Genomic DNA, 17,109 nt, shown 5'->3' with positions numbered 1-17,109 from the left:
CCACTGGGGCTGTTGCCAACAGGAAGAGCAGCTTCCATCCATTTGAACAGGATCCTCAGGAGCAAACTCCCCCCCCCCCCCACAGCCCAAGGGGGGGGGGGTGCCCAGGGTCCAGCTGACCGGGTGTTTCTGCCAAGGGGCTCAGGCCAGACCCACCTGAGGGATGCAGGGAGGGGAAGCTTTGTTGTTTTGGGGGAGGCATTTTTTAATAGGATAAAAACCCCGTTACATCCCCCACAGCAGGCACACGAGTTATGCTACTTCTACTTCTGCACCCATCCAACCCCCCCACCCCTCCCCCACCAACACAAGCCATAGAAACCAGGCGGCCCTCCTCTTCTGACACAGACCGTGTGCCAAGACCGGAAGGCGCCTCTGATGATGATGAAAAGTCCCCAGCGCCTCTTGGAGGACCAAATGCTGCCACTGGAGGCGAAGTGGGAGGGCCCCAGGCGGCTGCTGAAGGGAGCAATCCCGAGTGGCCCCTGCAGCCAGGATGCCCCCAACCTTCAAGAGTGGGCAGCAACTCCCGGCTTCCCTTTTCCAGATGCCTCGGAATAAGGCAGCCTCAGCCGTCTGGAGGCCCCAAGGCTCCATGCAAGCGTCAGCCTTCAGCACCGCCAGGCATCGGGAGGGCTCTGCCCAACAATCCCACTGGTTGAGGAAGCCCTCTGTGGTTGTGGCCCCACTCCTGCCCCCTCCCCCATCTCTGGGGAGGCCCCAGCAGCCCTAGAGTGCCGGCAGGCAAGCAGGCCTTCCTCCCCACCTCAGGGCTAGATCGGCTCCCAAGAAGCCTGCAAGGAAGACACCAATGTGGGCCTCAGCTGGAGACAATGTAATGGACTCGTCCTTCTCACACCCCCACCCACCCCTCAGGTCAGCTACGCCTTCGTCCCCTCCTCTGCCCCTCCCTCCAAAAGCTTCTGCCCCATCTGCAGCTCTCGCTCCGTCAAGTCCAGGCCAGCTGGCTCCTGGCCAAGGGCCGTCACGTGGTGTCCGGCGGTCCGTCCTGGAGAGGGGAGGTGGCCAAGTGCCTCTCCCACTCCACCTCAATCACCTTGTACAGCTCCATGGTAGCCCTGGCATCTTCGACCGACGAGTGTCCATTGTGACCAACCTGGAGGGAGGGAACGTCTGAGGGTCATTCAAAGTCAGCCGAAGACTTGTTCCCTGGCCACAAGGGCACCCCTTCTCTCCCCCTTCCTCCCTGCAGGGAGAACCCTGAGGCAGCCCCTGGTCTTAAGAGAACCGCCCTCCCAAACGAGCAGCCGGGCTCAGCACCTGGGCAGATGTGCCCGGCACCTGTTACCTGAATGTCTCGGTGCAGGAGCTGCTTGGTGAGTCGCTTCAGGGAGGCCGACTCATTCTCGGGGAAGCCAGCCTTCTGATTGAGCAGGGGGATTTTTGAAGTGTCCCTGGTCAAGAATTTGGGGTGGAAATATTTCAGGGCTTTGAAGTCGTTGTGGATGGCGTGGCCAATGACAATCTTCCCCGAGAGAAGCTTCAGAATCTGGAAAGGAAGCAGAGGAGGAAGCTCGCTCAGCCCCCGGATTCCCAGGGGCCTCCTAGCCGAGACGGAGGAGACGATGCTGAGGCCCACAATGCCCAGACCAGAAGACGCCCCCAGATGGGCACGGAGGGGAGCGGGGGCTGAAAAGAGGGTGTGGAGGCTGCATACCGCCCTCACCTCTTTCTGGGCTAGCTTGAAGGGGACGGCGTCTCTCATGTGGTGCTGCCGGATGCCACTCCACCGAGTCCGGTAATTGGTGATGGGGTTCAGGGGACGGATGTACTTATCGTACATCACGTCACCATAGTAGCCAACCACGCTGCATCGAGCCAAGTCACTATTGCGCCCACCGGGCCCCGTGCCCACCATCTCACAGTCAATGGCCACCATTTTGCTGGGCTTGGCGAGCCCCGGCGCGTCAGGTAGCCCACTCTTGAATTCGTTCAACAGGCAGACTTGGGGAACATCCCCCCGGCTGCAGAGGGTCCCGTTGGGCTTCCCGGCACCGCTCCCCGTTTTCCTTGAGGCCAACGCAGCCGCCACCGAGGAGCTGGAGGTCCAGGATGTGGGATCCACGGCGCCCGAACCGGAGGTCTCCTTGGGCGGCATTTTGAGCCTGCAAGGGGGCCGCTCCTCCGGTGAGGCTTTGCCGCCCTCTTTGGCCTCCACCCTCTGCTTCTTCTTGGGCCGGTGGGGCCCCGCAGGGCAGCCGAGGGAGGCATCCCGCCTGGGCAGGGGCGGCTGGGGGGGCAGCTGCTTCTGCTTGAGGAAGCCCTTCCGCTCCAGGAACTGCCGGCGTTTGACAAAGCGCTGGTGCTTCTTGTTGCCCGCGGGGCCCTTCTGGGCCGGCGCGGGGAGCACCGTCTCCAGGTTGAGCAGGATGTCCGACATGGCGCCCAGCGGAGGGGGCTCCGGATTAGGCAGGCAGCGGCTCTCCAGAGGGCTGCAGGAGGAGGAGACGGGCAGATCGGCGTGGCTGCCCTGCAAGAGACGGAGGGAGGGGGTGAATCCCCGGGAACCCCTTGCTCCCCCCCGCCTCCCCTTCCCCTTGGAAGGAGGCCCCGAGGGGGAGGGAAGGAGGGAGGGAGGGAGGGAGGGAGGGGGAGAGTCTGCAGCCCCGCGACCCTCTCGGCCTCCCCCCCATCGGCCCCATCGGCACCTGAGCGGCTCCGTCCGGGCGGCGGGGCCGGGGAGGCGATCGGGGCGTGGTTGGCCAGCCAGGCTTCCTTCCCCTCCTCCTCCTCCCCCGGCAGGCCCGGCTTTGTGACCGCGGCGGGGCTCCGGCATCACAGCGGCCCCGCCGGGCGCGTCATGAGCACCTGCGGGACCCGCTACGCTCCCTCCCGGGGACCCCGCGCCCACCTGGCACCGCCGCCACGGCACCGCCGACCCGGATGCGGAAGCGCCTCCTCCCTCAGTGGGGGAACTTCCGGTCACGCCGGAAGTCGATCCGCCGGCCTTCCCCCGTAGCTGGGAAACCGCCGCCACTTGGCCGCAGCCTCGCCCGGACCGCAGGGAGAGCTCGGGGTGGGGGGAACGGATTTGCGGGCCCACCGACCGAAACCCCTCCGTTCGAAACCGGAAGCGCGCCTGGGGCGGTGGGCGGGGAGGGCGGACGGTGGCCGGCCGGGGCCAAATTTGCCCGCTATGCGCGGCTCCGCCCTGGAGCAGCAGAAGCGCCTGGCCGCCAGCCTGGTCCGCGTCCTCGCGCTCTACCGGCCGCTGACCGACGCCTACGTCATCGTAAGCCCTCCCCCTCCCTCCCCCTCCCCCTCCCGCGGCCGGTGGTCCCCGCTGAGCCCCCCTCTCCTCCTCCTCCCCCCCGCAGGAGTTCTTCAGCGACGGCCTTTGGGGGCGCCTCCCGGGCGGCTGGCAGGCGGCGCTGGGCGGGCTCTCCCCGCCGGAGGTGGCGGCGCTGCTGCTGCGGGGGGGCCGCCCGGCCGAGCTGTGGCCGCTTTCTCTGCTGGCCTTCCGCGCCGCCGCCCACGCCCTGCCCTTTCCCCGCCGCCCCTCCGCCGCCCCCGAGCCCCCGCTGCCGCCCCGCTTCCGCCGGCACCTGCGGCCCAAGAAGCAGCACGAGGTCCGGCGGCTGGCGCAGGTGCGAGACGGACGGGAGGGAGGGTGGGTGGGTGTGGGGGGGGCTGGTCCGAAGGAGGCCCTGACCGCCCTCTGCCGGGCAGGTGCTGGAGCGGCTGAGCCAGCTGACCGGATGCCCCCAGGTGGTGGACGTGGGCGCAGGGCAGGTGAGCCTCGCGGGGGGGGGGGTTAGGCGCTCTGGACCCCCTGTGTTCTGGTTGGGCATGGGCGCCTCCTTGGCACCCGCCTCTCCTCCTCCTCCTCCTCCTCCCACAGGGCCACCTCGCCCGCTTCCTGGCCTTCGGGCTGCGGCTGTCAGTCACGGCCGTGGAGGGAGATGCCCGGCTGGTCACTCAGGCTGCCAGGTTTGACCGGGCGCTGGCTCTGGAGCTGGAGAAAGAGCAGGCCAGGCGGCAGGTGAGGAAGGGAGGGAGGCGACTTCTTGCCTGGCACCGGCTGTGACCGACCGACTCTCCTGACTGTGGCCCTCTATCTTTCAGGCGCCAGGCGCACCCCCTGCCCAGGGGCCGAGCCACGTGGTGGGCTGGGTTACTCCGGACACACAGTGGCCAGAGTTCGTGGAGCTGCTGCACTCGGGGAAGGCTGCAGGAGGTGGGAGTTCATGGGCAGCCACCGCCGCCAGCCAGCCCCCCGAGCCTTGTGAGCCGAGAGAAAGGGGGGCTGGAAAGGGAGGCGGAGCCTGTGGGGGAGAAGGGCCCGAGTCCCTGGGGCAGAACCCACCAACCCACCTGGAAGGGCAGCTCCCGCAGGGGCCGCTTCTGCTCACCGGCCTGCATGCCTGCGGGGACCTCAGCGCCACCCTCCTCCGGCTCTTTGTGGCCTGTCCCCACATGGTGGGCATCACTTCAGTGTCCTGCTGCTATATGAAGCTGAGCACCGGAAAGGGCCCCCAGCCCGGCTACCCCCTGAGCGACTGGGTGGCTGCTCTGCCCGGGCACCAGCTCTCCTACAAGGCCCGGGAAGGGGCCTGCCACGCCATGGAGGACTACCTTCTGCGGCTGGAGCAAGACAGCCCCTCGCTGAAGACCCACTGCTACCGGGCCAGGCTGGAGACCCTCATCCGGGCCATCGACCCTACCAAGAAACGCCTGGGGGTGCAGGCCATTCCCAAGGCCCACCAGATGACCTTTGAGCAGTGAGCGAGCCCGGCCTCTTTCTGGGAACGGGGGTGGCGGGGCTTCCCCAGCTGGTGGGAGCAGTACCGGCCCTTCTGTTGGAGCAGCCAGTGCAGCCTTTCCTTCCCGGGGCAGGTACGCTCGGCAGGGCCTGGAGCGTGTTGGAATGAGCCCCCTTGGGCCCCTGGAGCCAGCCTCTCCTACTCAGCAGCGGCAGGTGGTGGTTTTCTTCAGCCTCGCTCTCCTGCTGGCCCCCTTGGTGGAGACCCTCATTCTCCTTGACCGGATGATTTACCTGCAGGAGCAAGGTCAGCTGCGCCTGGGGTCTCGGCCGGAGGGGAGGCGGCATCCCATTCCTTGCTCCTGAGCCCCTTTGAGAAGGCTGCTCAGAGCCCACTGCCTCTCCCTTGCTTCCCCCCAGGTGTCCCCTGCGCGCTTGTCCCTCTCTTTGACCCGGCACTGTCCGCCAGGAACCTAGTGCTGGTGGCGGCCAAGAAGGTGCCGCCCTCCGACCTCTGGGGTTTGGCCGCAGGAGAGTGAGGGGGCTCCTGCCCTAGATGGGCCTTCTCAGTGTCTGACGCAGCAGCAGCAGCAGCCGCCGCCAAAGGACTTGGCCTCCCCGTCCCCCGGAGTGTCCGTTGCACCCCAGCCAAGGAAGCCCCTGGACCAACCTTTTGGAGGAGGAGGAGGGAGCGGGCCAAAACGTTCACCTCCCTCCCGTCTGTTGTGTGTTTGTAACGACAGTAAGCTGCTTGTTCTATTAAGGGATATTTATTGTCTTTGCCTTTGATAAAAGATGGCCAGTGAATGCAGAGCTTCTCGTGACTCCTGCCGCCTCTCCTTTCCCGGGGGGGGGGAGGGAGGAGCAGGAGCAGCAGCCTCAGTACCAATAGGACTTCCTGTGCCGCCGTGTCTCCAGGATTCCCATCCGCTCCATAATTTCCTCTTGGAAGGTCTTCAAGGACGGGGTGTAGGTCTTCTCCAGGGCGTCCTTGGTGGAGGTGTCCTTTGGGCCATCTGAATTGCCAAGGAACGGGGCGGGAGAGCAAAGTCTATTGTTAAGCCACTTTTCAAGGTTCTAGTCCTCATGCTGCTTGAGAACAAGCCGGGCCCCAGGGCAGGGCCTAGCAGAAGTTGCCCAAGGTATCCCCCCCCCCCCCCAGTTCATCCTCCTCCCTCCCTTGGTCAGCAGAGGAGCCTCTTACCGACCCACAGCTCCGGGATTATGCCGTCCTCCCTCTGCTCGACGGGTTTGGGGATGATGCGGCCAGTCCGGACGGAGACACGCACGCGCTCACCCTGTTCTGTGTAGCGCCAGGCCACTTCAGTGGGCAGCCTGAGGCACCCGGGAGAACCCCAAAAGAAAAGTAAGCGTGTATATTCAAGGAGCCAAATGGCAACCCCTTGACAAAGGCCACGCTCAGAAGGCAAGACCCACACAAGGCCAATATTCAGTCCTCTCCCCCCCCCCCCCAGGAGTGAAAAAAAATAGAAATCTTGACTTTTTAAAAAAACTGGGTCATCTGGGCAAATGCCCCTCTGGCCGCCTGTCCTTCAGGGGCAACCAGTTTTCCCAGAGGAATGGTTTGATTTTGTCCTGGGGGGGGACGACTGGGGGCACCACTTCCCTGGAGAGCGACGGCAGGGAGGGAGAGAAGAAACAACTGGGTCCTCCAGGCGCTCGAGTGACTTATGGTCCCCAAAGGGGTGAAGGGGGGGGCAATCCAGCCTTACCTGTCGGTGGGGTCCACTAGGCCCACCTCCTTCAAGGACAGCGGCTTCTCCCGGGCAAACATGGCCCTGCCCGCCACAGTGTCCGCATAGTAGTAGCCCTGGGGGAGAGCAGCACAGGGGAGCCTGCAGCCCGGGATCTTGTGCCCACAAGGAAGGGCTTCCGTAGAGGCCCCCTCTACCTCCCCCCTCCGCCCCGCTCGCCCCTTACCATGTTGAGGCGGTCCAGCAGCACCGACTGCTGCTCCTTGTCCACCTTGATGACCTGGCCCTGCTTGCCGGCCTCCTGCCCGCTCAGGATCTGCACCTGCGGGGGGGAGAGGGGGGCGGCGGTTGGGTGGGGGACTCCGAGGGGAAGGGCGGGGGTCGCCTGCCTTCCAAGGCCGGGCTCCCAACTCACCGTGTCCCCGCGGAAGACCTGCCAATCCTCCTCCGGGATGGGCGGCAGCGCGGGCTTCTTCCTGCGGGCCGCCTTCCCTGCCCGGCCGAGCTCGGGGGCCCAGGGGGGCGCCAGCTTCTCCGCCATGGCCAGCAGCCGCGTCAGCCTCATGGCGCCTGCAAGGGGCGCAGGTTGGGGAAGGGGTTCCGAGGGGCTCAGCCCTCCCCACCCCCGGCCTCGCCCTCCCTCCTTGCAGCAGCCCCGCCTGCTGCAACCGGCGCCCGCCAGCCCCGTAGGGCCGTTGCACGGGGCGCCCGCCGCTCACCTCCTCGCCCGCGCTTCTCGGCGCTTCCCGGCGGGGCGGGCATGTGGGCCGGGCCACGGTGCATCCTGGGATTTGCAGTCCTAGCAGGCGGCGGAGCTCTCCGGAGCTGCGCAGGCGCAGAGCGTCAGTCTGGGGCTCCCGAGCCAGGAGCCTCAGCAAGCGCCCGCTTAGCGCATCCCGTTTGCAGCGCCTTTGACGGTCTGCCTCCTGGCTGCCAAGCGGGCGGGAGACAGGCTGGCCTGGATGGCAGGGTGACAGCGGCTGGGCTGCATCGGGGGCGGCCTTCCCTCCCCAGAATCCCCCAGTTGGCATTAACGTTGGGGTCTAACTCATGCTTTTTTCTTTTCTTTTTACTGCTAGTTGAGGGGGGTGGGTGGGTGGCAGGTGTCAGAAACTCTCTGTGAACCTTCCCATTTTATTCTGAAATGTTTTGATTTCTGCATCAATTCTACTTTATTACAGAGCACTGGAGAAAATGCATTTCACAGGACAACAGAATTGACAGTCCTTTTTAGCTACAGGGAGCCTGACCGATGGTCCCCCTCCCACACTTGCGGCTCTCTATGCAGTATTATACACCCAGCCTTTGTCAAAGGAATGCAACCCCCCTCCCCCCTCCCCATTGGGGAAGTAGAAAAGTTGGGGAGCAGCACTCAAAAAAGAAGAAGAAAACACCCAGGATTTGCGTGATTAGAGAGTGCAGATCTTTGTTTATGCTGCCCTCTGTGCTTCCGGGAGGCCCACCAGCCCCTCTGCCTGCTTTCCTGGCCTCTCAGGCACCCCCGTTAGGCAAAGGGGGGGCAGGAGGGAGGTCCGGGTTGCAGGGGCTCTCCTGGGCGCTCGGCTGCTCCTCCTGCTCCTCCTCCGGGTCCAGCTCTTGAGGGGGGACCTGAATGCCCAGCATGGTCTCCACGTGCCACAGCCTGGTCTTCACAGCCTGGAGGTGCTCCCTGAGGATCTTCATGGACTTCAGGCAATCGTGGCAGCTGCGAAGATCCTGCCTGCCTGGAAGGAGAGAGCCCCGGGAGAGCTGATGCCTGCGGAGGGGGGGGGGTAAAATCTGGGCCTTTTCAGCTCAGAAGCACCCTTGCCCCCACCCCAAGGGAGGAGCAGGGGAAGGCACCCTCCGACGTACGCTCTTGGAAGTGAGAAGACTGGAACTCATGCGCAGCTTGTAGCTCCTGAATCAGGGCCGTGATCTCTGGGGTCACAGGAGCCGGAAGGGCAGGCTCTGGGGAAATGTCCTGGGGGGGCGACGGTTCAGGAACCAAGGGACTAGCCTGGGCCTTGCCTTCTAGATCCCCTGCTGAGGGGAGGGGAGGTAGAGTTAGTGTTGGCAGCTGCTTGGGCACCTGGGCTGGAGCTCACCGCTGTGGGGCTTACCATTTGCAGCCGCTGGGCCTGGTTGGGGCTGCACCTGAAGGAGACAACCTGGGAAGCAGGAAAGGAAGGGCACACGTCAGTGGAGGCTCTCCCCCACACACACACAAGCTTCTGCCCTGTTTCAAAACGGGGGTATCTCTGCAGAGCTTCAAAGGAGCAAATCTCTTCTCTGAATCTTCACTCACCTTCCCCTACGACCGGGTCCCTTTCAGCTTCATTCGAGGTTTCCCTTTTGTCATCCTCGGAAAGCCTGCAAAAACCGAGCAGAGGGTGTGTGTGAGATGCCTTGCCCCACAGAAAGACATCCACGGATCTACGGCAGCCAAGGTCTCAGGAATATCCAGGGTATCCCAAGCCCAGTTTCTCCTTCCAGCACCAACATCTCCCTCATTTGCCCTGCCTTACGTAGGCCAGGTTTTCTCCGAGTTTCAGAGAGGCAGTTACTTACGGTCTGTTCTTCTCGTAGATGGATCTAGAAGGGAAAAAAAGAAAAATCAGCTGCCAGGAAATTGGGCCCAGACACAAACGCTGCCAATGTGAGCCGGCTCTCCTTCCCACTCAGGGGCCCCTTGGGAGATGGTCAAAGGAGGCTGCGCTGATCTCTGGGGCTGCCCTGCTCCTAAGGCCAGACGGACATGGCTGTGGAAGGCTCACCCTGGCAATCTCTGGGCCTTTCCTGCCCAATTTGGCCTTACCTGCGGAGGTGCCGATTTAGGGAGAACCAGTTCTGCATCCTGATGCCAGCTGAGCTGTCACCGCTGTTGGAATCCTAACCTGTCTCAAGGCAACCCAGACGGCTGGGTTCCGCCTTGGTTGTGAGGTCAGGCCCTACTTTGAAAGGCAACAGAAGGAGCACCTGGGGACAGGTGGAGCTGCTGGCCACCAGGGAAACGAGAACTCTGCGCCACTCCTGGAAATCCCTCAGCTGCCGGCAGAGCAGTCCAGACGTTACTGGAATGTGATCCGTTATTATAAAGGCTCTTATGGAGAGAGGAAATGTGTGTGTGTGAGAGAGAGAGGGGGGGGGGAGTTTTCTATCAGGCTTCCCAAACGGACTTCGCTTGTCCTGCGCTTCCCCTCAAGGACTCACCAGGGGACCGACGTCAGGGCCAACGTTCATCCCATCCCTGCCTGGTCTTGGGAAGGGGCATAGAGGATAACCGGGGACGGAGCCGGCGCAACGGGGACCCCGAGTAGAGAGCCCCGTCCGGGGCGCCTTCCCCGCCGCTGCCCCTTTGCAAGGAAGGGGAGCCCGTGCCGGGCGAAGCGTGGAGTCATGCCGGCTGCCGTTCGGCCGCTTCTCCGCAGTGCGGTGCTGCTGCCTCGGAAGAGGAGGAGGAGGAGGAGGGCTTCCCCCGCCGCCTGCCAGGGATGCCCTCCTGGGGAGCGCTCCCTCGGGGGCTCCGGGCCAAGTGGGCCGGCGGCAGGAGGAGGGCGGGATGCCGGGCACCGCAGGCGTGGCGATGCTTGGGTCCCTGCTTAGGATGGGGACTTCTGCCCCTTTCATTTCCCCAGCCGGAGGCTGAAAAACAGTCTATCCCAGGGCAAGAGCCACACTGAATTCTACGGTCTAGTGCAATATCAGGTTTTCAATTCTATATGGAAAGGAAAGGAAAGGACGGGCGTGTTTGTTTTTATTCCTATAATTGTAACTGAAGGCGACATTTCACTTCCTGGTTCCACGTGGAACGACGATAAAGTAAACTAAACCTGCCGACGATAGAGAGGAGGAGTAAGAGCGGCCCGCCCTGGCGGATCGGAAGTGACGCGCGTCTTCGCCCGCCCGCCCGCCTCCCCCGGAAGCGGCGCGCGGTGAGTCAGGGCGTGTGGGCGGGCGCGCCGTCGACGAGGCGTTTCCGTTTCCGGTGGCTGGCGCTGGAGGTGGGCGAGGAGCGGCGGCGGCGGCGGCGGCGGAGCGACGGGAGGCAGCAGCAGAAGCGGCCGCGCAGCCCCGCAGGCCGCATCCCCCCCACCCGCCCACGGAGCCCCAGCCGGCGGTCAGGTGAGTCCGGGAAGGGCGCGGCGGAGGGTCGGGCCTTCCCCGCTAGGCGCTGGTCGGCCGGGGGGCGGCGGGGACTGCGGGGCCCATCCTCCCCTCCCGGCCACTCGCGCAGCCCCATCATCCGCACCCCGCGCAGGAGAGGATGCGGGAGGGGGCAGAGGGAGGGGATCCGCTCGGGCGGGCAGCCGGGGAGCTTCGGGCGCCGCAGAGTCCGGACGGGGCTGCTTCCCCAGCGCCATCCGGGGCTCCCAGACCCCGCAGTCCCAGGGCGGCGCTGCCGGGGCCCGCGGGCGGAAGGGAGGCCGGGACGGAGCCTTCGTGGCCCCTGATCGGCCCTGCGCGCCGAGGCTCCGGCACCGCCGCTGGCTTCGCTCTCCAGAGACGGGCGTGGCGGAGGGAAGGGAGCCGGCGGGGAGCCTCTCGGACGGGAAGCCTCCCCAACAGCCGCCGGCAGGTCGCCCTCCTTCCCTGGAAGCGGCGGAGGGCTGTGGGCCGGTGGCGGAGGGGGGGGAGGAGAGTCCCTCCCTGTAGGGGCCTCTGGGCAGAAGGGCAGCTCGGACCCCGGGGAAAGGGGGAGCGGGAGGGGCGTCTTTTCCCCAGCAAACCCATCTGTCCCCTCCCCCCCCGCAGGCGTGTCTCTGGGGTCCCTTGTGGGGAGGATGCTCAGTTCCCCTGTTTACACTTGGTAGCTCAACCGGGGGAGGGGGGGCGGTGGCCGTCCTGATAAAGGCAGCCAAGGGCCTGGGGGGAGCTTTGGGGGAGCTTTGGGGGCGAGGAAGCCTTGCTGGGAAATCCTGAGGCTCACCCTGCTTTTCCTTCCTTCTTCCCTCCAGCCACCCTCGCAGGAGCAGAGACATGAAGGCCGGCTGCCCCATTGTGGAGAAACCGGAAGGAGGAGGAGGTGAGGCTTCCCTGCCTGTAGCAAAGGGGGCGAGGGCCCAGCTGGAGGGCCAGGAGCTTCTTCGCCCCCTTCTTCCCGGGGGGGGGGGAAGGAGGGGTCTCCCTCGGCAGAGCCTTTCCTCCCGGCCTTCACCTGGGCTGCCAATCCCTGCTCTGGGGCTGGGAGGGGGTGTCCGGAGAGGGTGGCAGCCGCTGCTGTGCCCACCTTCTCTGGAACCGCAGGTGACTTGTAGTCTCCACCACTCAGCTGGGGAAGGGGGCAGAGACGGTTGGCTTGCAGGCTCCTGACGGCCGCCTCTGCCTTCTGGTCTGTCAGGCTACCATTTCCCTGACTGGGCGTACAAGACCGAATCCAGCCCGGGCTCCCGCCAGATCCAGCTCTGGCACTTCATCCTGGAGCTGCTGCAGAAGGAGGAGTTCCGGCACGTGATCGCCTGGCAGCAGGGCGAATACGGGGAGTTTGTCATCAAGGACCCGGACGAGGTGGCCCGGCTGTGGGGCCGCAGGAAATGCAAGCCCCAGATGAACTACGACAAGCTGAGCAGGGCTCTCCGGTGAGCGTGGGGCTGGCGGAGGCTGACACGAGGCCCCTGAGAACAACCCTTGGGCTGCACATGTACACAGGTTTTGGGGTGACCCCTTCCCCTGACCCCCAAAAGGCCGAGAAGCACTCTGGGGGGAGATGGTTTTGGAGCAGACCTGCCCTCCGGTGACTTTGGACACTGCAAACGTCCACCTGCATTCCTCAGAACTGAAGCTCCTCCGTTCACCCTCCCTGGCGTATATCTCCAGTCTGGGCTCCCACATCCCTGCAGGCTCCCCATAGTTTTGGAGGGCCCGCCTGCCCCAGAGATCCTGATTGGGGCTGGATTTCCTGAGCGGGTGGGTGGGTCTGTGTTGCCAAGGAGCCTCCCGTGTGGGAAAAACTCCCAGGGTCTGAAATCCACTCCGGAAAGTGGCTGCCGTCCCCTGGCTGCCTTCTTGAGATCTTCCCCGTGCCCCACCCTTTGGGTTGGCAGAGCAACGGACTTGAGCTGGTGCCAAGCTGTGAGCGCTGGTGGCCCAGGTGGCACGTCCTTGGCTTTTCTTCCCAGGAAGCTGAGGCTTGGCTGAGCCTTCTGCCCTCTGTCCCTTTCAAGGAGGCACCGTGCCCTGTGTTTGCATAATGGAGGGGAAATCTCTAATTTGCAGAACTCTTCCTCCCTTCCTTTCTCCCTCTCTCTCTCTCTCTCTCTCTGTATCTCCCTCTCAATCTCTTTTTGTCTCTCTCTCTGCCTCTTTCTCTCTCTGTGAGTGTGTGTATGGGGCAAAGGCCAGGCAGGAGGGCTGCCACAGGGCCTGGGTCTCTCCCCTGCTACTCGTGGGCCTCCCAAGGAGACTAATGGGTGTCTCTCCTCCCTCGGCAGGTACTACTACAACAAGCGGATCCTGCATAAGACAAAGGGCAAAAGGTTCACCTACAAGTTCAACTTCAACAAACTGGTGATGCCCAGTTACCCCTTCCTTAACATCCGCCCCACCGGTGAGCAGCCAGTGGGCCCCGGTTCTGCCAGGGGGGGATTGGGGGGGAGGGGAGGCCTGGCGGGTTTGGCCAGGGGAATATTTTCATTCATTCCGCCTGTGAGTGACCCTGGTTGGCGACCCTCCCGGGCTCTCCCTGCAGAGGGGGCTGGGCTGAGAAGGGAGCTCTGGAAGCCTTCCCAGTTGACTGGTCTGAGGGGCCCAGGCAGCCCAAGAGGCAGGTTCCAGCTGCTCCTTCAGCATCGGGGAATCCTGCATTTGGCTCTGGTGCTCCGATGGGACCCGCCTGCTGCCATCACGAGGGCCTCTCCCGCTCCTCAATTCCTGAATTCCTCTGCTGGCCCTTCTCCCTCCGGCCGGCGTTCGGCCACTGGTGGAGGAAGGGCTGGAGGCAGCAGCTGGAAACCACCTCTGGATTGCTGCTTTCCTTGGCCTTGGAAAAAAAGCAGGCCAGGGAGACGCCCTCCCCAATGTGGGAACCGGCAGCTGCCCCGGGCCAGGCAGAGGAGCTCCAGCCTCCTCGACTGATGCTGCTTCGGGCAGTGCTGGGTGTGGCTGGGAAGAGGGCGAGCCCAGCCGCTTCCCAGGAGGCTTCTGCCCCAGGGAGACCTCCGGAGGCCTGGCTTCCCCCAAGGGGCCTCTTCTTCCCCAGGCCAAGCTCCTTCCTGCTGCCCCTCGGCCCACCCGTGCAGGGGGGCCCTTTGCCCCCAGGGAGGCCCTGCGCTCTCAGGACAGTCGCTCCTCTGGGCAAAGGCCTCCCTCCCTCCCTCCCTCCTCCACAGCTCAGCTGCCCTCTCCTCCTCTCTGTGGGGGAGGTCTTTCTCCCCCCCCCCTTTGTCTTCTTTCTCCCTGGTTGTCCGCCTGTTCTCTGTCGGGGGGGAGGGGGGTGGTCCCAGGGCGCAAGTGCTCATTGCCAGGGAGGTCCGGCCACGTGATCCTCAGCCGAAAGCCGGGCCCCAAGAGCGGAGCAGGGCTGCACCCCTGTGGCCTGAACAAGTGCAGGAACAAGTCCGGGCAGTTGCTCACCCCGGTTCCTCTCGGCCACGCCCTGCGCTCCCTCAGGCTGGCAGCGAGCGGAGAGGCTGGAAGCTGCCCTGCGATTACAGCCTGTTTCCTTTCCTCTCGCCTGGGGAGGGAGGGGGAGGGAGGGAAATAAAGGGCCACGGTTGAGCCTCTGCTGCTGGAGGGGGAGGGGGAATTGCAGGACCATTTCTCCCCCCCCCCCCCCCGCCCTGGGAGGGCAGAAGGATGATCTCTGCCCTCTTCTGCCAGGCAGCCTTGGCTGCAGCTGCATTCTTACAGGTGGGGAGGGGGTCTCTGAAGGGGAGCAGACCTTTGGAGGAAGACCTCTCCCCAGATGGCAGCAGAGGGAGGGGCTGGGCAGACCTCCTCCTCCTCCTCCTGGGCATCAGGGCAGCGGGCATGGGAGGGTGTGGGGACTGCCTCACCAGGCCTGGATCTCCATCATTTCATTGCCCCAGGACCCCAACTCAAGAGAGAGCTCAGTCCCACCTCTTGTGGGTTTGTGTTCCGGAGACCCTCCTCTGACTCCTCCTCCTCCTCTCTTCCCTGCCAGGCGCAGTACCGCAAAGCGCCCCTCCGGTGCCCACGGCCTCATCCCGCTTCCATTTCTCCCTGGAGGGCCAGTCTCCCAGCGAGGACTCCCAGCCGGGCTGCTTCTCGGCCAGAGCCCTGGGACCGCCGGGCCAGGAGGTGCTCAGCAATGGCAGCGCGGATGAGAAGGCGTCTCCAGCGCTGGAGATGGACGGGGGGTCTCCCGATTGGCACCGCAGAGTCGACCTCCTGGCCTCCTGCAACACGGCGGCCGCCCCGGGCACTGTCGGCCACCCGAAGCGCAAGCCGGACCTGGTGCTGCCCCTCTTCGGCCGGGGCGGCCTCTACCCGGACGCCCACAGCCCCTTTGCCGGGTCTCCCCTCCCTCCCCGCGGGGGGGTGCTCAATGTGCCCCTCTCTCCCGCCCTGTCGCTGACCCCCACCCTCTTCTCCTACAGCCCCTCCTCGGCCATGAGCCCCTTTGCGCCCGGCAGTAGCAGCTGCTTCTCCTTCAGCCCCGAGGAGATGAAGCACTACTTGCACTCCCAGGCCTGCTCCGTCTTCAACTACCACCTCAGCCCCCGGACCTTCCCCCGCTACCCGGGCCTCATCCTCCCGCCTCTGGCCTGCCAGCCGCCCCACGAGGAGCAGCCTCCCTTCCCCATCAAGCTGCAGCCCCCGCCCGCCGGGCGCAAGCACCGGGAGCGCCACGAGAGCGAGGGGGGCAGCGGGCCGCCTCCGTCGCCCCCCCGGATCAAGCTGGAGAGGCCTTTGGATGAGGAGCCCGGCAGCACCGACTCCCCAGAGAGAGTCTCGGCTGGGCGGGAGGAGAGCGAGGGCTCGGGCCCTCCACTGCGACGCCCAGAGCCGCCACGGGAGAAGAGGCTCTTCCTGCACCCGGCTGCCCCGGCTTGGCCTGGCATTTCCCTGGTGCCCGGCCTGGCCAAGAAGCTCAAGCAGGAGGAAGGGGTCCCCGAGAAGCCCCCCGCGCAGGAGCCCGGGTGGGAGCCGGGGCCCCCGGAGAAGAGGGAGGACGCTGTCATGCCCCCCAAGCTGCGCCTGAAGCGTCGCTGGAACGGGGACCGGCTGGCGGAAGCCCCCGAGGAGACCCCCAGCAGGAAGCCCTCCTGGGCCGGCAGCCTGGACACACCCCACATCCTGCTGGCCCCCAAGGCTGCGGTGGACACTTAGGACGGGGAGGGGGAGACAGGGTGGCTGCGAGGTGTCATGTAGCAAAGGTTTTCCTGGCTGGGGGGGGGCAGGAGGAGGGCTTCACTAACTTGCGGGGTGGGGGGCGGGGGTTGCTTTGTGTGTGTATGCGTGTGCATTGCAGGTGAAATGCAGTTTTTCATGTCCCGAGGGAGGGGGGCTCCTTGGCTTGCAAAGCCCCCTCCTCGGCCATTTCTGTGTGGCTGACGCAGCAGCAGCGCCTCTGATGGACCCGCCCTCAGGGGGGGGAGGGTTGATACTCTGAATCTCTCTTGTGGCTTTCTGGGTGGTCTCCCTTCCTTGTCAGAGCCGGATGGAGGGTTGTGAGTGGAAATTGGGGGGGGGGGTGCTGGAACATTGCACTGTCAGTTTTGGAAGGGGGCGTTTTGGGTGGCGAGGGAGGAGGGCTGGGGGCTGCTGGTGCGCTGGCTGGGCAGCCTTCAGAGCGATTCTCTGAAGTGTTGGGGGGGGTGGAAATGGGGGTGGGGGGTTTCACCTTTTTTGACTGTAGAAGAAGAAGAAGCCATGGGAAGTTCAAGTCTCGAACTTTCAGGGATGGGGAGGGGAAGTGAAAGGGAGACCCAGATGCCTTTAACGCAGCCACTGCTTAACCCTAAGCCCCCCCCTCCCTTTCCTTGGTTCCGGTCTTCGGGGAGGGGGTCCTAGGCAGAGAGATTCCATGGCTCCTTTGCCAGAGTGGCTCTTGAATACCTGGGCAGGCGGGGGGCTCTCCAAAGGCTGGGGGCTCGCAGTGCTTGGCCCTCCTGGAAGCTCTTAACTGGGGGGGGGGGGCTGCCGAATCTTGAGGAAGGGGGGTTGGTGGCCTCAGTTGCACCAGGCTCTTTCTTGGGGGGGGGTGGCTTTGCAGCAGGCACAGTCTTAGTGGTCCCCCCACCTTGCCAGAGCAGCTTAAGGATCCTGTGGAGATTGGGGGGGCTGCCCCTCTTCTGTTCCTTGGAGACTTCTGTGGGGTTTGTGTTTGTAGCATGCGAAGAAAGCCATGGGGGGGGGGACTTCTTGGAGGGGGCTGTGAGGGGGGGGGAAACAGAGGGTCTTTGCTCTTAACGTGTGCAGACCGGCAGTGGGTCTGGTGTCCCGTCGGAAGCTCTGTCCCTTTGCTTCAGCTGCCCCCTTGCATGTCCAAGCCTTAGAGCCTTTCTGCTGCATGGGGTGAGGGGAGGGACCCCCGGGGGTCCTCTATCCACCCCCAGAGGGAGGGAGGGAGGGGGCTGGCCGTGGGGCCCAAAACTCAGGAACTGAAACGGGAAGGCCTTCTCTGCCTGGGAGCTGCACTCTTTCCTTCTATTGAACCCAAGTGCCAGAAGGGGTGGGGGGCCACGGGGTGGGGGCTGCCGGTGTTCACTGGGGAGAGGGAGGGATGGG

At 64.7% G+C, this 17,109-nt stretch overlaps 5 protein-coding genes across 8 annotated transcripts; 2 read left to right on the top strand and 3 right to left on the bottom strand.

Annotated features, from left to right (window-relative positions):
• Nucleotides 1-284: 284 nt before the first annotated feature.
• On the bottom strand, nucleotides 285-2,989 carry ISG20L2 (interferon stimulated exonuclease gene 20 like 2). Of its 2 annotated transcripts, none has more exons than XM_081968434.1 (4): nucleotides 2,873-2,989; nucleotides 1,688-2,491; nucleotides 1,310-1,510; nucleotides 285-1,117 (listed from the first exon to the last, which is right to left on the bottom strand). In XM_081968434.1, the coding sequence occupies exons 2-4, from the start codon at nucleotides 2,399-2,401 to the stop codon at nucleotides 986-988; spliced, it is 1,047 nt and encodes a 348-aa protein (XP_081824560.1). In that variant the 5' UTR covers nucleotides 2,402-2,491; nucleotides 2,873-2,989; the 3' UTR covers nucleotides 285-985. The 2 variants fall into 2 exon arrangements, with proteins under 2 accessions (XP_081824560.1, XP_081824561.1); XM_081968435.1 differs by lacking the exon at nucleotides 2,873-2,989 and adding an exon at nucleotides 2,670-2,862.
• A 31-nt stretch (nucleotides 2,990-3,020) lies between these two features.
• METTL25B (methyltransferase like 25B) lies at nucleotides 3,021-5,530 on the top strand. 2 transcript variants are annotated; one of them, XM_081968432.1, is made up of 7 exons: nucleotides 3,021-3,253; nucleotides 3,339-3,608; nucleotides 3,691-3,753; nucleotides 3,863-4,003; nucleotides 4,087-4,742; nucleotides 4,858-5,030; nucleotides 5,144-5,530. In XM_081968432.1, the coding sequence occupies exons 1-7, from the start codon at nucleotides 3,158-3,160 to the stop codon at nucleotides 5,260-5,262; spliced, it is 1,518 nt and encodes a 505-aa protein (XP_081824558.1). In that variant the 5' UTR covers nucleotides 3,021-3,157; the 3' UTR covers nucleotides 5,263-5,530. The 2 variants fall into 2 exon arrangements, with proteins under 2 accessions (XP_081824558.1, XP_081824559.1); XM_081968433.1 differs by lacking the exon at nucleotides 3,339-3,608.
• On the bottom strand, nucleotides 5,475-7,484 carry MRPL24 (mitochondrial ribosomal protein L24). The gene is given in 10 exon segments (XM_081968438.1): nucleotides 5,475-5,739; nucleotides 5,928-6,058; nucleotides 6,457-6,554; nucleotides 6,665-6,760; nucleotides 6,854-7,008; nucleotides 7,140-7,163; nucleotides 7,166-7,284; nucleotides 7,286-7,327; nucleotides 7,329-7,430; nucleotides 7,432-7,484. Coding segments are annotated over 10 exon segments (942 nt in total). The 5' UTR covers nucleotides 7,470-7,484; the 3' UTR covers nucleotides 5,475-5,602.
• Nucleotides 7,234-9,592, bottom strand: LOC309400112 (uncharacterized protein). 2 transcript variants are annotated; one of them, XM_081968436.1, is made up of 6 exons: nucleotides 9,236-9,592; nucleotides 8,989-9,012; nucleotides 8,726-8,790; nucleotides 8,541-8,588; nucleotides 8,293-8,463; nucleotides 7,234-8,162 (listed from the first exon to the last, which is right to left on the bottom strand). In XM_081968436.1, exons 1-6 carry the CDS (start codon nucleotides 9,271-9,273, stop codon nucleotides 7,930-7,932), a joined length of 579 nt encoding a protein of 192 aa, XP_081824562.1. In that variant the 5' UTR covers nucleotides 9,274-9,592; the 3' UTR covers nucleotides 7,234-7,929. The 2 variants fall into 2 exon arrangements, with proteins under 2 accessions (XP_081824562.1, XP_081824563.1); XM_081968437.1 differs by having other exon boundaries at nucleotides 8,293-8,460.
• A 778-nt stretch (nucleotides 9,593-10,370) lies between these two features.
• Nucleotides 10,371-16,051, top strand: LOC309399832 (ETS translocation variant 3-like). The gene is made up of 5 exons (XM_081967960.1): nucleotides 10,371-10,542; nucleotides 11,376-11,443; nucleotides 11,759-11,996; nucleotides 12,849-12,964; nucleotides 14,540-16,051. The coding sequence occupies exons 2-5, from the start codon at nucleotides 11,398-11,400 to the stop codon at nucleotides 15,706-15,708; spliced, it is 1,569 nt and encodes a 522-aa protein (XP_081824086.1). The 5' UTR covers nucleotides 10,371-10,542; nucleotides 11,376-11,397; the 3' UTR covers nucleotides 15,709-16,051.
• Nucleotides 16,052-17,109: the final 1,058 nt, after the last annotated feature.

Source organism: Natrix helvetica (assembly GCF_964273705.1).
Source record: "Natrix helvetica genome assembly, chromosome: 16".
Taxonomy (NCBI): Eukaryota; Metazoa; Chordata; class Lepidosauria; order Squamata; family Natricidae; genus Natrix; species Natrix helvetica.
The sequence above is the reverse complement of the archived record's forward strand: the minus strand, read 5'-3'. Positions and strand labels throughout refer to the sequence as shown.